This window comes from Perognathus longimembris, chromosome 28 (genome assembly GCF_023159225.1).
Source record: "Perognathus longimembris pacificus isolate PPM17 chromosome 28, ASM2315922v1, whole genome shotgun sequence".
Lineage (NCBI taxonomy): Eukaryota > Metazoa > Chordata > Mammalia > Rodentia > Heteromyidae > Perognathus > Perognathus longimembris.
Genome location: NC_063188.1, coordinates 56,531,799 through 56,547,611, shown reverse-complemented (window position 1 = coordinate 56,547,611; position 15,813 = coordinate 56,531,799). Strand labels below are relative to the sequence as shown.

Sequence of the window (15,813 nt, the reverse complement as noted above, 5' to 3'; positions counted from 1 at the left end):
TGGTACTCACTAGTCTCTATGTTGAAAATGGGCCATACAACTTGTGGGGAAGAGGTCCAGTAGGAAAAAACTGGGAGAAAATGAGGGAGGGTATGACACTGTTCAAAAAGAAATGTACTCATTATCTGACTTATGTAACTATAACCCCTCTGTACATCACCTTTACAATATTTTTTTTGCCTTGGACTCAGGGCCTGAGCACTGTCCCTGGCTTCTTTTTGCTCAAGGCTAGCACTCTGCCACTTGAGCCACAGCACCCCTTCTGGCCATTTTCTATATATGTGGTGCTGGGAAATCAAACCCAGGGCTTCATGTATACGAGGCAAGCACTCTACCACTAGGCCATATTCCCAGCCCCTAAAATAATTTTTTTTAAAAAGAAAAAATGAACTATACAATTTGTAGGTGGAGACAGGAGGGAAAAGCTGGGAGAGAGTGAGGGAAGGGATAACATTGTCCAAAAAGAAATGTATTCATTATTTAACTTACATAACTGCAACCCCTCTATACATCACCTTTACAGTAACAATTTAAAAAAATAAAAAATCCAAATTGTGCAATCAACACTACAGAAGTCACAGGAAAAATGAAGTTAGAAACACAACATTCAAAAACATTTTCTCGGGCTGGGAATGTGGTTCAGTGGTAGAGTGCTTGCCTAGCATGCATGAAGCCCTGGGTTCGACTCCTCAGCACCACATATATAGAAAAAGCCGGAAGTGGCGCTGTGGCTCAAGTGGTAGAGTGCTAGCCTTGAGCAAAAAGAAGCCAGGGACAGTGCTCAGGCCCTGAGTTCAAGCCCCAGGACTGGAATTTTTTTTAAAAAAAGACATTTTCTCTAACACGTTTAAAAAGAAAAGTCAGGCACCAGTGGTTCACATCTGTAATCCACGTTACTCAGGAGGCTGACACCTGAGGATCATGGTTCAAAGCCAGCCCAGGCAGGAAAGTCCATGAGACTCTTATCTCTAATTAATCAGCAAAAAGCTACAAGTGGAAAAGTGCCGGCCTTGAGCAGAAAAGCTAAGGGACAGCACCTAGGACCTAGTTCAAGCTCTAGTACCAGCACATGCACATACACACAAATGAGAATCTAAGAAAAAAATGATAGCAGTTTTGTAGCTTATACATTACTGTAACTCCGAAATGTACAAGTACAATAGGTAGGGAATTTGACCTTGGGAAGGGGCACGGGCAGGACTACAGTTTAGGAATTAAGGTGAAGTAGTAGAAATTAATCTGAAACCCAAGAAAATTCTAACAGCAGTAGTGGATGAGTGTGGCTTCTAACCACAAAGGTGAAGTTCCAACCAGTGTTGACCTTACATAGCTGGCATAAGTTTGAATGGTCTACAAGTTTATGCATGCATTTTTATGCAGCTGTATTCAACTCTGGTGCTTTCCTGAATTTACCTAGTGCAGGAATCAGCAAACTCTTTCTATTAAAGGGCCAAGTAGTGAATACTTCAGGCTTGGTCCACCAGAAAGCCCCCACTGAAAATACTCAACCCTGCACCTTAACTACAAAGCATTCAACAAATGTAAGCATAGGAGTGGAGTTATTCCTATACAACTTGATTTACAAAAAGAAAAAAAGCCCAGTTCGTAGCTTCTGACCTCTAACCCAGCAAACACAATCCTGGGTACGCGAATGTGAACTTTTCTTTAGGCTAAATTCTTCCCCAATCGATCAATCTTGTTAAAACAAATCCAAAACTGTATATACTGGTATTAGAACTAAGGAAGTGAAAAGGAATATCAAAATCGAGAGACAAAGGATAAAAAGACAAACTACTACAAAAGAAATACTTGCAAAACTGGTGTAAACCAACTGAACAACTCATGGGGGGAGAGAGAAAAGGGAAGGGGGGAGGGGGGAATGAGGGAGGAGGTAACAAACAGTACAAGAAATGTACCCAAGGCCTAACATATGAAACTGTAACCTCTCTGTACATCATTTTGGCAATAAAAGAAAAAATGGAAAAAAATAAAAATTAAAAAATAAAAATTTTCAGAGAAAGAAATGTAACAGAACTAAATTTGAAATACTAAAAGATAAACTAAGCTCATGCCTGTAATCCTAGCTACTCAGAAGGCTGAGATCTGAAAATCATGGTTCAAGGCCAGTCTGAGCAGGGAAGTCCTTTAAACTCTCATCTCCAATTACACACACACACACACACACACACACACACACACACACGCACAGGAAATGGAGCTGTGGCTCACATGCTGGAAATGGAGCTGTGGCTCAAGAGGTAGAGCACTAGTCCCAGGCCTTGAGTTCAAGCCCCGGGACTAGCTCCAATAAAATAAAATAAAATGACTGGTATAAATTAAGCAAAATAACTAATGTAGTATGTGAAACCTTTTCTGTTTGGCAGTACTGTGGTTTGAACCCTGGGCTCTTGTTTGCTAGGCAGATGCTCATTAACACTGAGCTGTGCAGCCAACTCCACGAAGGTTGTTAATTTTGTTCTTTTTCTGTGCTAGAAATTAAACCCAAGACCTCTTGCAAACCAAGCAAACACTCTGCTATTGAAACATACTCCCAGCCCTAATTTAGACTCTGTGTGTGTGTGTGTGTATGTATGTGTGTGTGCGTATGCTTGCACACAGATCCAAGGCACTGCCCCTGAACTTTTGTACTCAAGGCTAGTGCTCTACTACTTGAGCAACAATTCCACTTCTGGCCCTTTGGGGGTTAATTGGAGATAAAATGTCTCACTGACTTTTCTGCCTGGGCTGGCTTCAAACTGTGATCCTTACTCTTGCCTCATGACTACTTAAGATTACAGGAATGATGAGCCGCCATCACTGGGCTTTATTTTGGATTTTATAAATCACATGGTACCCAAAGTAACTCACTACTTTAAAATAATCAAAATAAAGACAACTAAAAGTCAGGCATCAGTGGCTTCTACCTGTAACCCTAGCTACTCAGAAGGCTGAAATCTTAAGATGGATATTCAAAGCAAGCCGAGGCAGTAAAGTCTATGATCGCTAGATCTCAGCCTCCAAAGGAGATAAGATTATGAGTTTTGCTCACTCAGGAGGCTGCAATTTGAGGATTGCATTTCAAAGCTGGTGGGGCAGGAAAGTCCTGGAGACTCTTATCTCCAATTAACAAGCAGAAATCTGGAAGTGGAAAGGTTGCTCAAGTGGTACAATGCTAGCTTTGAGGCAAAAAACCTCAGGGACATGTACCCAGGACCTAAGTTCACCACTGGACCAGCACACGTGCACACGCACGTGCGCGTGCACACACACACATTACAGATATAATTAAGTAAATCTAGGGCTAGCAAAGCGGTTTAGTGGCAGACAGCTCACCTAGCATGCATAAAGCCCTCACTCAGTTCTGAAGCAGGGTGGTCAGGCATCAGTCTTCCCAGATCCCTGGAGGCAGGGGCAGGCACTTGGCCAATAGGTTATCAGTCCAGTGCCTGAGATTAGGAGCTTCCTGTGACCCTGCCCCCTGACCTGAGCCTATTTAGGCCTGGAACAGCCCAGGCACCATGCCACATGTCTCCTTGTTCCCCACTTGTGTCCTGTCTCCTAGCTGTTCTCCAGTCACCCTGGTGTCCTACTTCAGCTCTCCATTGGAATTGAATTGGTTTGTTGGTATTGCTTTTGTTCTTTCTTTCCTCTCTGGCCTGTTTCCTCAGAGTGTTAAGTGTGCTGGGTGCCCATTATTCCTGCCTGTAATCCTAGCTAGTCAGGCGGTTGAGCTCTGAGAATCAAGGTTTAAAGCCCGCAGGCTGTGAGATTTTCAACTCCAATTAACCACCAGAAAACTAGAAGTGGCACTGTGGCTCAAGTGGTAGAGTGCTAGCTAGCCTTGAGCTAAAGGGCTCAGGGGCAGCGCCTAGGCCCAGAGTTCAAGCCTCACAACTGACCAAAAAAAGTGTTAAGTATATTTGCAGGCCTTTGTAACAACTGGCTGCCTATAGACTGCTAGCACTCTACTAAAGACTCCAAAATTCGACCTCTCAAAATGTGGCTTCTCTGATTTATCACCTTACAAAATATGGAGATTCCACAGAGATCCCAGGGCCAAGGAGGGCATCTGGGTTCCTTGAAGCCACTGCCCTTGATGGGCTGGCTGCCAGGGGACAGAAACCCCTTCAGGGGAGGGGTACCACATGAGAAGTTCCAGTGTCCTGTGGTCTTTGCACCATTTTGACAAGCCACCTCAAGTTGAATTCCTCAGGACCACATAGACAGAAAAAGCCAAAAGTTGGGGCTGGGAATATGGCCTAGTGGCAAGAGTGCTTGCCTCCTACACATGAAGCTCTGGGTTCGATTCCCCAGCACCACATATATGGAAAATGGCCAGAAGGGGCACTGTGGCTCAGGTGGCAGAATGCTAGCCTTGAGCGGGAAGAAGCCAGGGACAGTGCTCAGGCCCTGAGTCCAAGGCCCAGGACTGGCCCCAAAAAAAGAAAAAGCCAGAAGTGATGCTGTGGCTCAAGTGGTAGAGAGATATCCTTGAGCAAAAGAAGCTCAAGAGAGATAGCCTTGAGCAAAAGAAGCTCAGGGAAAGTGTCCAGGCCCTGAGTTCAAGCCAAGACTGGCCAATAAAAAGTAAATCTAATCTTTCTGCCTAGACTGTCCTGTCTTTCACATATCCAACCCTTAAATGCCAATCACTCCAGAGTCAAAGAGTACCATTTCCTCTCCAAACTTTCCAAGATGTCCCTAAAACCAGGGTTTTCTTCCTTTCTGATTGCTAGCACAAGCAAAGACTAAAACATTTATTGACTTCCCAATCTCTCTCCCAGGATTAAGAATACCTTAAGGGGGGTTGGGAATATGGCCTAGTGGTAGAGTGCCTGCCTCATATATATGAAGCCCCGGGTTCAATTCCCCAGCACCACATATATAGAAAAAGGCAGAGGTGGCACTGTGGCTCAAGTGGTAGAGTGCTAGCCTTGAGCAAAAAGAAGCCAGGGACAGTGCTCAGGCCCTGGCAAAAAAAAAAGAATACCTTAAGGGAGAGAATGAGGGAAGAGGTGACATTGTCCAAAAAGAAATGTACTCTTTACTTGAGATAAATAACTGTAAATTCTCTATATACCACCTTTATAATAACAATAAAAAATTTTAAAGAATACCTTAAGGTATGAATTTTATTGCCCTTTTTACACCCAGGCCCAATGCCTACCACACCCCTTCACTTAGCTACCCAGGATTGGACAAACTGCAGGCACTTACCCAGAACCAGAGTGCAAGGTACTGGTAGGGGAACACAGCTACCAAGCCAATCATTTTATACACACTGTGTAGATGAGTGAACAAGTGAGCTGGACTCCAGAATGACTATATTAAGCCAAAATGAAGAGACAAAGTCCCAGAGCCAGGATCTGAAAGTAATGGCTAGAGGGCAAAATTCAAAGAACCTATCCCCAAGGCAAAAAGAGCAATAGATTAGAACTAATGGAGGCCTTTCTCAAGTACCACCCACAAACCCAAAGGATGGAAACATGCTGGAGCAATCGTTTCAAATAGAACACTTTGCAACAAAATGCTTCTGCTTTCTAGTAAATGTTTACACATACTTACACCCTACAATACACAGATTAACAACCAAATATACATAGCCTAACTATTTAAATTGTAGTGAGGGAAAGGAGAATAGATGCAAACACACTAAAGAAACTTTGCCTCAAGCTACCTTTCTCCTAACCAGGCCAAAAGGAGATTTTTAAAAAAGATTAACATTCATACAAGCAGAGTTTGGGTTAGAGGAATTGGGAGGGGAGGCAGTACTAGAGAATAAATTCAGGACTCATGCTTGCTAGTCAGGCACTCTATCACTTGAGCCACCCCCCCAACCCATTATTTTTTAAAGTAATTGAATGGAATATCTCAGAAAAATTCATTGTACAAATGGCAAAGCAAAAATAAATGGTTTGTTCAAGGTGACACAATCAGTTAGGGGGCAGTTAGTTACACCTAAGAATCTAGCTTTGGCTCACTGTTCAGGGTTCATACATTACCAGCATTTTTTCAAACTGCTGAGTTTCAGGCTGTCTTTACATTGTTTGAAAAATTTTTTAATAAAAAAAAAATAGCCAGTACTGGTGGCTCAAGTCTGTAATCCTAGCTACTCAGGAGGCTGAGATCTGAGGATCAAGGTTCAAACCCAGACCGGGCAGGAAAGTACCTGAGACTCTTACCCCCAATTAACCACCAGAAATGGCACTGTGGCTCACAACCAACAAAAATAAATAAATACCCCCCCCCCAAAAAAAAGCTCTAGTTTTTTGTTTTGGTTTTGGTGCTGGGGCTTGAACTCAGCCTGGGCACTCTTTCAGAGCTTTATTCCCCAAGGCTAGCCCTCTACCACTTGAGTTACAGCTCTACCTCCACCTTTTTGGTGACTAATTGGAGATAAGAGTCATATACTTCCTGCCTTCAAATCCTGATCCTCTGATCTCAGCCTCCTGAGTAACTGGAATTACAGGCCTAAGCCACTGGCACGGGGCTAGTTTACTGTCTTTTTTTTTTTTTTTGCCAATCCTGGGGCTTGAACTCAGGGCCTGAGCACTGTCCCTAGTTTCTTTTTGCTCAAGGCTAGCATTCTACCTCTTGAGCCACAGCGCCACTTCTGGCTTTTTCTGTGGTGTTAAGGAATCCAACCCAGGGCTTCATGAATGCTAGACAAGCACTCTACCGCTAAGCCACATTCCCAGCCCCTAGTTTACTGTCTTTTAAACACTGCTGTTACACTGGGCTTGTTGGGGCCCACCTGTAATCCCAGCATTCAGCAAACTGAGGCATGAATATGATAAATATGAAACAAATTCCATAGCAAAACCAAAAACCTGCTGATACAACCATGTTACTTCCTTCAATATCTGTTAAAGTTACTATTACAAACAAGAAATGGAGAATAAACATATACAGGCTGGGCTGGGAATATGGCCTAGTCGTAAGAATGCTCGTCTTATATACATGAAGCCCTGGGTTCGATTCCCCAGCACCACATATATAGAAAATGGCCAGAAGTGGTGCTGTGGCTCAAGTGGCAGAGTGCTAGCCTTGAGCAAAAAGAAGCCAGGGACAGTGCTCAGGCCCTGAGTTCAAGCCCCAGGACTGGCAAAAAAAAAAAAGAAAAAAACCCATACTACAGGCTATCAAGCACACATGGACAGGTACTAAACTAAGATACATGAGTAAACATATACTACAGGACACTGTAGAATACAGAAGTATCACAAGCTCATACCTGTAATCCTAGGTACTCACAAAGCTGAGAGCTGAGGCTAGTGGTTCAAAGCCAGCCTGGACAGTAAAGTCTGTGAGACTCTATTTCCAATTAACCACCAAAAGAACAAGAAGTGGAAGTATGGCTCAAGTGGCAGAGTGCCAGCCTTGAGCCAGAAAAGCTAAACGATATCACATAGGCCCTGAGTTCAAGCCCTTGTACTGGCACAAAAATAAAACTTAGGGGCTAGGATGTAGCACAGTGGCAAAGCGCTTGCCTAGCAAGTGCAATGTCCTGGGTTCAATCCCCAGTACCAAAAAAGAAAAGATATTAATTAATTAATTAAAACTTGGGAGGGTGGAGGGGGGTAGATGAGGGAGGAGGTAACAAGTTGGATAAGAAATGTACGCACTGTCTTGCATATGAAACTGTAACCCCTCTGTACATCACTTTGACAATACAGAATAAATTAAAAATAAATAAAACTTTAAAATGTATTACATATGCATATATATGTATATATATGACACAACTAATAGTTTATGGCCAAATTATCAAAGGTTGGCAGTAATAAGAGCTAGTCTAACCAAAATTATGTAAAACTTTTCATCCCAACCCATAATAGTAATGAAATAGTTGATGGGTATGTGCAAAAAACCCTTAGAAAGTTTGCACTTTCTCCAATTCCACAGGTCTGGCCTAACACTATACATGGTAAAAATGTAAAATAGTTCACAGATAACATTTTTCAAAAGTTAGGCTATTGCTTGCTAACTACCACCTTCCAGAACATTTTTTAAAGCTAGGTTATTGCTTGCTAACTACGAACTTTCAGAATTCGGCTTCTCTCAATTTAGACAACTGCTGTCTTAATGCTGGGCTGGGAAAGTGGCTCAGGGATAAAGCAGACAGCCCAAGTCTCATAGCCCCAGTATCATAGGAAAAAAATAAGCACATAAGTTATACATTAGCTGTTATGAGAATTAAAATGCCAAATTCTATCAAATCTTGAGACAAAGATCTTCATAAGCAAGTAAAGTTTAACAGTGAGAGGTTTCGTAAGTTGAAAATTTTGAGGAAACAAGCCAACGTTATTGAAAACAACCAAAAGGTGTGGAGGAGAACATGCAAAGATAAAACAAAGTCTACGAGCCAGACAGGGCATGGTAGTTCATACCTATAATCTCAGCTACTCAGAAGGCCCTAGCAAAAAATAAGAGACTCCGTCACTACCCTGCATGGTAGTTATGCAGTAGAATGTGGATAGGAGAATCAATAGTCTGAGACTATCTGAGGCCCAGCCCTGGTAGGGGAAATAAAAGAGAAACCCTATTTGAGAACTAAACAAAAAGGACTGAGTGGCTCAAGTGATAGGACATCCACCTAACAAGGAAGAAACTTGGAGTACAAGCCCCAATACTATGAAACTAAAACAGTAAAACCAGGGAGGTATGGCCACTTGGGAGGCTGAGACAGGAAGGGTGGAGAGAGTTGAGGCCAGCCTGAATAATGAAGGGAAATATGCTTCACTTTGTCTCACAAAAAAGAAAGTAAAAACTTAAGAAATATTTACTGGCTGGGAATATGGCTCATTGGTATAATACGTGCTTGCCTAGCATGCATGATGCCTCTGGTTGGATTCCTCTGTACCACATACACAGAAAAAGCCAGAAATGGTGCTGTAGTTCAAGTGGTAGAGTGCTAGCCTTGAGCAAAAAAGAAGCTCAGGGACAGTGCCCGGGCCCTAAGTTCAAGGCTCAGGACTGGCAAAAAAAAAATCATATATATATATATATATATATATATATATATATATATATATATATATATATGTATATATATATATATAATTTATTATTTAGCCAGGCTAAGAAAATGGCTTATTTTCCTTCCTCTTGCCTTCTGGCCATTTTTCTCCCATTAGAACCCTTATTTTTTTTTTAATGAACACAAGTAAAAACATCATAGAAGATGTGATAAAACAGGAGCTACTATCCAAAATCAAATTAATGATAATGTATAGAAATGCTCATATTATACTTCTGTTTCATAGTTAAAGACAATCAAGCCAAACATGATGGTTCACACCGGTAATCTCAGCATTTAGGAGGCAGAGCCTATGCTATTCCAGAACATCTTGGGCTAAGTAGATCTCAAAAACTGGGGGGCAATGGAGAGGGAGGAGAGGGAAAAGAGAATGAATCTAGAGTACTGAAGGATCTAGTATACCTAGTAGATTATTTTAACTGATTATGGCTTGAAAGATAAATGATACTTCAGTCTATAACAGTTCTGAAAGCCCCCACCACTTGAAACATGTGTTGTGTATCATCAGAGAATGTTACACTTCTTAATTAATTCCCTGAATTTATATACAAGGGGTTTTTCACATGGATTAAGACACTCCTGGATGTAAGTGTTTCATTATCTCATACAGAGTACTTTTGGATATTAAAAACAGGGCATTCATTATCGCTAGGCACCAGTGGCTCATGCCTATAATCTAGCTACTCCAGCAGCTGAGACCAGAAGGATGACAATTCAATGCCAGCGTAGGCAGAAAAGTTCACAAGACACTACCTCTAAAATAACCAGCAGAGATCTAAAATAGAAACATGCTTGATAACATATACAGGGCCTATGCATATATACACAAACTGACTAAAGGATTATGTATATATATATACATAATATACATATATATATGGGAGGAGTCCAAGACTGTAACTCTTCTGAACAACTAATGTACTGTTTACCAAGATGAATACCAGGAAGTAGAAACTCATTTAGGGGGAGAGGGCAAAGGAGAGGGCACATGGAGAGAGGAAGGGTGAGCAAATTCAGTTATTATATTCAATGTACATTATGTAAAAAATGAACTTCCCTAATTTGAGGATAGGGAAGGGAGAGGAAAAGATGGGGGAGAAAGATGGAGGAAGTGACGTTAACCAAGATGCATTGTCTTCATAACCTGACTTAGGGAACTGTAACCTTTTTTTTATAACCAGTTAATAATTAAAAAGGAAAAGAAGCTGGGCATCAGTGGCTCAAACCTGTGATCCTAACTACTTAGGAGACTGAGATCTGAGGATCACAGTTCAAAGCCAGCCCAGGCAGAAAAGTCCCCATGAGACACTTATCTCCAATTAATACCCAGAAAACCAGAAGTGGCACTATGGCTCAAAGTGGTATCGCTAGTATGAGTAATGAACCTCAGGGATAACATCCAGGCCCTGAGTTCAAGTTCCATGTCCAACTTAAAAAAAGGGGGAGGGGGAGAAGAACCAGCAAAGGCTGGGCACACAGGTGGCTCACACTTGTAATCCTAGCTATTTATTTAGGTGGCTGAGATCTGAGGATGATGGGTTGAAGCCAGCCCAGACAGGAAAGTCAAGACAGGGTTCTAGCTCCACCAATTAGAAGCTGTATAACTTCAGTATTAACTTAAGTTAAATTCTGTGTTTCGGTTACTCCCTTACATGTAAAATGGGGGAACTCAAGTAGTCCCTCACAAGGCTATTCTGAGGAATAACTGACATTGTGCAGAAAAACAAGGACATGCACTCAACCTTAATTATGATTATTATCCTTATCACCAGACCTAAAAAAAAAAAAAAATCAAGGCTAGTAAAGAAATCTGACCCTGGAGTAAAATGAGCTATCCTACTTTAAAAATCCTTTTTCTTCCTTCAGTACTAAGGTTTGTACTCAAAGTCTCAAGATGGCCCAGCAGGAGTTCACAGCCACACCCCCAGGTTTTAATCCAAAATTCCATACATAATTTGTCCCTCGAAAGAAAGAAGGAAAGGAAGGGGGGCTAGTGGTCTCTGGGGTGGCAGTGGGACATGCCTAGAGTCCCTGCTACTAAGTAGGCTGAGGCAGGAAGATTAAAGCCCAGGAGTTGAAATCCAGCTTGAGCAACATAGCAAGATTCTGTCTCCCTTCACAAGGAAATGTCAACCTTCAGAAGGAAAGAAGGGAGGGAAGGAAGAAATGGAATGGAATTAAAAGGAAGGGAAGGGAAAATAAAAGGGAGAGGGGAGGGGGGAAGGGAAAGGAAAAGAAGGGGAGGGGAGAGAGGAGAGGAGGGAACTGGAGGGAAGGGGAGGAAAACCAAGAGAAAAGAAACTATAAGAAAATCAGAGTACCACCTCGGTTTTGGTTTTGGTTGTTCATTAGAGACTAGGTTTCATTTGGTTGCCTAAGGCTGGTCTGGAACTTGGAGCTCAACCCGTGCCTCCCCAGCACCGAGGCTGCAGGCACACTACCCTGCAGGGCTCCCAACTACGGTTTTGTTTCTCAGGGTTTTTTGTTCTTCCGATACCTTTTCACTGTATAGCCTGGGTGGTCCAGGCTCCCCATCTAGAATGCTGAATACAAGTGTTAGCATTTAGTCCAGCTCCACCAATGCATGGCTTTAAATGCAGGCTTTGTGCGAGACATTTAACTGGAAGCTGCCCTATTCCTTCTTAGGAACATGGAGGTCAGATAACAACCATCCAAGAAGTTGTGCCGGACACCTTTTCTGTCCTAAATACCCTATAAATAAAGACTTGTTATACTGGAAGCAATTAGCCCGAATTCAGGAAGGAAGCAACCATCTTTACACAACTCAAGCTCTAGACTTGAAGAATTCAAGTCTATTTTCCCCAACGAAAGGAAATGATGTATGTGTTGGCTTGTTAATGCAGCAAAACAGATTATGGGCTCCTTCTCTAATTCTCCATTCTCAAAGTGTACTAAAAACATAATATGCCACCGTAATAGTCACTCCAAATCACATATTTGCCGACTGTGAACAGAATCCTGACCCATGCTCCCTGTAATTTTGTTTTGCCACTAGGTACTAAGGATGGAACACGGAGGAGTAAAATTCGTTAATTCGCTTCGTGGGATGAAATGTCAGAACAACTACTTGAAAAGCAAGCCAGCCACCTGCGTGAAAGTGGTATACATTTCACATTCACGGTCCAACTGTCAAGAAGCAAATCACAAACACGCGTGGAAAACAGCCTCAACCTAATAAACCTACTTGATTGGTAACAGACGGCCTGCCAGCTAACATACCCTTGCCATATATCTTCCTTCACACGAGCCCCGTTAATCCACTCCCTATCCCTTTTGGAACAAATAAAAATAGAGTCCGATTACTTCGATACGAAATTTGCCCATAAGGTTGGAGGGGAAAACAACCTTTTGAAGTCCCATTAAAAGCCGGACTTCACAAAGAAAGTAGTATACTCCGGTTCTGAAGAAGCAAAACCTTGCATTAATTAATTATCCTTTCCCCATTCCCTCCAGGCTAAATCCAAGGATACTGTTCAGGATTTGAAGTTAAGAAAGAATCGAAATACCTGGGGAAGCTGTATCCTAAGTCTCGTCCCCTCGTCCAATCTCCAGGGGCTGCAGGAGGACCGGTGGGGAGGGGGAGAGGAAAAATAAATCCCCACAACCGGGTACTTCCCGTCTCCAGCAGGGTAAATGCCACTAAGTCGTCCCAGGCTCTCACATCCTCCCGCCGCCCCTCCCCCTCTTCCCACCCTGCCCCCCCTCCCGCGCGCTTCTTTCCCCACGCAGTTTCTTAGGCCCAAAGATTAAGAAGAATGATCGAGATGCCAAAGACCGCCCCGACTTCGGGGTCTCAATCCAATCCCACAGGCACCCACGAAATAAACAAGATGAGGCCAACCTAAAGCTTCACAACGCTTAGAGGAGCTGGGAGAAGCGCCCTCCCTCCCCCCTCTCCCCGCATCCCCAGCACATGCTGCGCCCCCACCCCATCCCATCCCATGTACCCACCCTGCCATCACCCCCACCCCACTCAGCCCGGACAGCCACCTTCTCGTCGGAAAGAGAAAATGATGCCGCTGGCCGCTAAGCACCACACGGGCGTCACCCCCAGCAAGACAAAAAAGTCATTTCCAAGATAACCCCCAAGTCGCATGGGTGCCCGGGCTGGATCAGCTCGCCCAGGGTCCAGAACAAGGGGTGGCGTTTTTACCTCGTGGGCTCAGCGGTCATGTTTTGGTTTTTTTTGGTTGGGTTGGGTTGGGGTTGGGATTTTTTTTGCTGGAACGCCTGGGCGACTTCTGCGACCCTCGGGGACCGCTCTGCACTGCCTGGCGTCCGAGACCGGTCGAAATGCACGGGAGTCGGAGGAGTTGCCTGCAGCTGGTGCTTGGATGGTCGCCCCCAGCTCAAAAGCCGTCACCACTGCCACCGCCGCAGGAGCCGCGGAAACAAAGCGACGCCGCCGCCGCCGCCATTTTGTTGGGCCGAGGCTCAGGCAAGAGAATTGGCGCGTCCTCCTCTTCCTCTTTCCGGCCTCCATTGGCTCCCGCCTCCCCAGCTCCGAGTCTCATTGGCTACAGAAATTCACCTTCTTTGGGGGCCTGTTGCTAAGGCGGTCGACGTCATTTCATCCCCTCCACCTTTGCATAGAGGGTCCAAATCGGTCCTCGTTGACCTGAAAATGCTAAATGACTAAATGACGTATGGAGACTTTATTCCATAAAAGCTCCTTTGGATCCATCCGTCTTTGCTTGGATCTAATGGGTGACACCATAGAAAGCGCGGTACGTTTATTGAGAATTTACTATATTCCCAGCACTACACTGATCTTTTATCTGCCTTATCACTTGCATCCTTACACCCTCTGAAAAGAGACCTACATTTTTCAGATGAGGAAACCAAGACACAAAATTATAAAGCAGTGCCAATTTCACATTGCCCTCTGTTTTGGCATGCCTCTGTTTTGGTTTGGTGGGGTTTTTTTTCCTCTTTTATTTCCTTTTTCTTTTTCCAATTGACCCCACAGCCTTGCACATACTACAATATGTGTTCTGCCACTGAGCTACACCCCTAACCTACACTCTCAATCACTAACCTATAGGGCCATCCAATATAAATACATTTCTCTTCCAGTATATCAGCAGTTTTCTTTCCCGGCTCCTTGATATGGAATATTCATTCAGCATGCCAACATGCTTACAAATATATGTACATATACTTATGTATATCTTTATGTACATGACACATAACCGCAATGAGATCTACCTACTATTCTTTCTATATTGAATAAACTAAACTTCCACTTGGAGCTAACTAACATCACATTGGCCGGCCATTTTCCCAGTTCCGTGTGATGATGTATAGCTTCCAAACCAGCCTATCTACATATTTTTCCCCCATTACATGATCTGTAAAATACTTTCCAGCTTCCACATTCTTTCCTTCTTCCTAGTGGCGCTATGTAGGCAATCTATGGCTTCACACAGGCCCCTAGCCTTAATTTGATTCCTCATTGGTAATCTCTGCAAATCATAAATCAGTCCTCCAAAATTGAATAGTTTCTAATTTCATTTGCAAATATTTTCTGCAATGCATGCATGCATGTTGATTCCGTTTATTTTTTTATAGAATGGACAACAGCTCCTGTTAGGAGTAGATGACAGGATTGCTGCTTTCCAGAACAATCATAAGACTCCAGCCTTTTTCAATGACAGCATTCTGATCATTGCATAGATTTTGGCAACTTTTTAATTAGCAAAAGCTTGCAGATATTTCATAGTCTTTCAAATGCCCATACTCTATTGCCTATTAGAGAAACTAGCCCTTTCTATCTGCTATAAATTTCCCTTTGGTCCTCCACACATTGCATATTTAAACATACAGTTTACAGGACATCTTTCTCTCCTCTCTAGCTGCAGTTCATTTGAAAAATACACTTCAACACCACTAATATATGCTAGGTCTCAAACACACTACATGATAGGGGGGAAAACAGTAAATAGTCCTTTATTTTACTATCAATTGAAAATTGTAATGTAGTTAATACTCACTTCCTCCTCCTACATTGTATGCATGACCTTTCTGTTCCTGGTGCTGAACTTAGACTCTCTCACAATTTAGTATTCTTCCACTGAGCCAAAACCCCAGCCTCACAACTATTTTTTTATTGTTATTATAAAGGTGATGTACAGAAGGGTTACTGTCACATAAGTCAGATAATGAGTACAATTCTTTCTGGACAATGTCTCCCCTTCCCTCCCTCTCTCCTAGTTTTCCCTCCTGTACCCACCCACAAGCTGTATTTCAATGGAGTGTCTAGTGAGTACCACTGGTTGCATTTGTTCACCCTTTGTCTCACCACTGTTTTTTTTTCTGTTAGGTGTCAATGCATTTTATTGTTAAAGTTGAAATTCACGTAGAGATTTAAGACTATTGTTTGACCTGCCATGATAGCTTATGCCTGTAATTTCAACTCAGGAGGCAGAGATGGAGCCTCAAGCCCATTCCCAAGACTTATTGAGATCCTTTGTCAACCAATAAAACTGGGCATAGAAGATTGCAATTGTCAGCTATGCAGGAAATGCAAATAGAAGGACTGTAGTTCATGCCAACTCAGACATAAATTCAAAATCTTATTTAAAAATACAGCAAAAAAGGTAGGGGAGATGACTCAAATAATAGAGCACCTGCTTAGTAAACACAAGGCCCTGAGTTCAAACCCAGTACTGTCAAAACTCACCACTATTTTTTTTTTTGCCAGTCCTGGGGCCTGGACTCAGGGCCTGAGCACTGTCCCTGGCTTCTTTTTG

General features: G+C 42.9%; 1 protein-coding gene across 7 annotated transcripts in view; it reads right to left on the bottom strand.

Moving 5' to 3' along the window:
* The window catches only part of Atrx (ATRX chromatin remodeler), a 163,518-nt gene extending 150,031 nt beyond the window's left edge, over positions 1-13,487 (bottom strand). For 6 of the 7 annotated variants that reach the window (XM_048336717.1, XM_048336718.1, XM_048336720.1 and 3 more), the window contains exon 1: positions 13,215-13,487. In XM_048336717.1, the coding sequence (XP_048192674.1) occupies positions 13,215-13,234 (20 nt within the window). In that variant the 5' untranslated portion in view covers positions 13,235-13,487. Of the gene's footprint in view, positions 1-12,567; positions 12,671-13,214 lie in introns of those variants that run through there. The other variant, XM_048336722.1, reaches the window with a different exon arrangement.
* Positions 13,488-15,813: the final 2,326 nt, after the last annotated feature.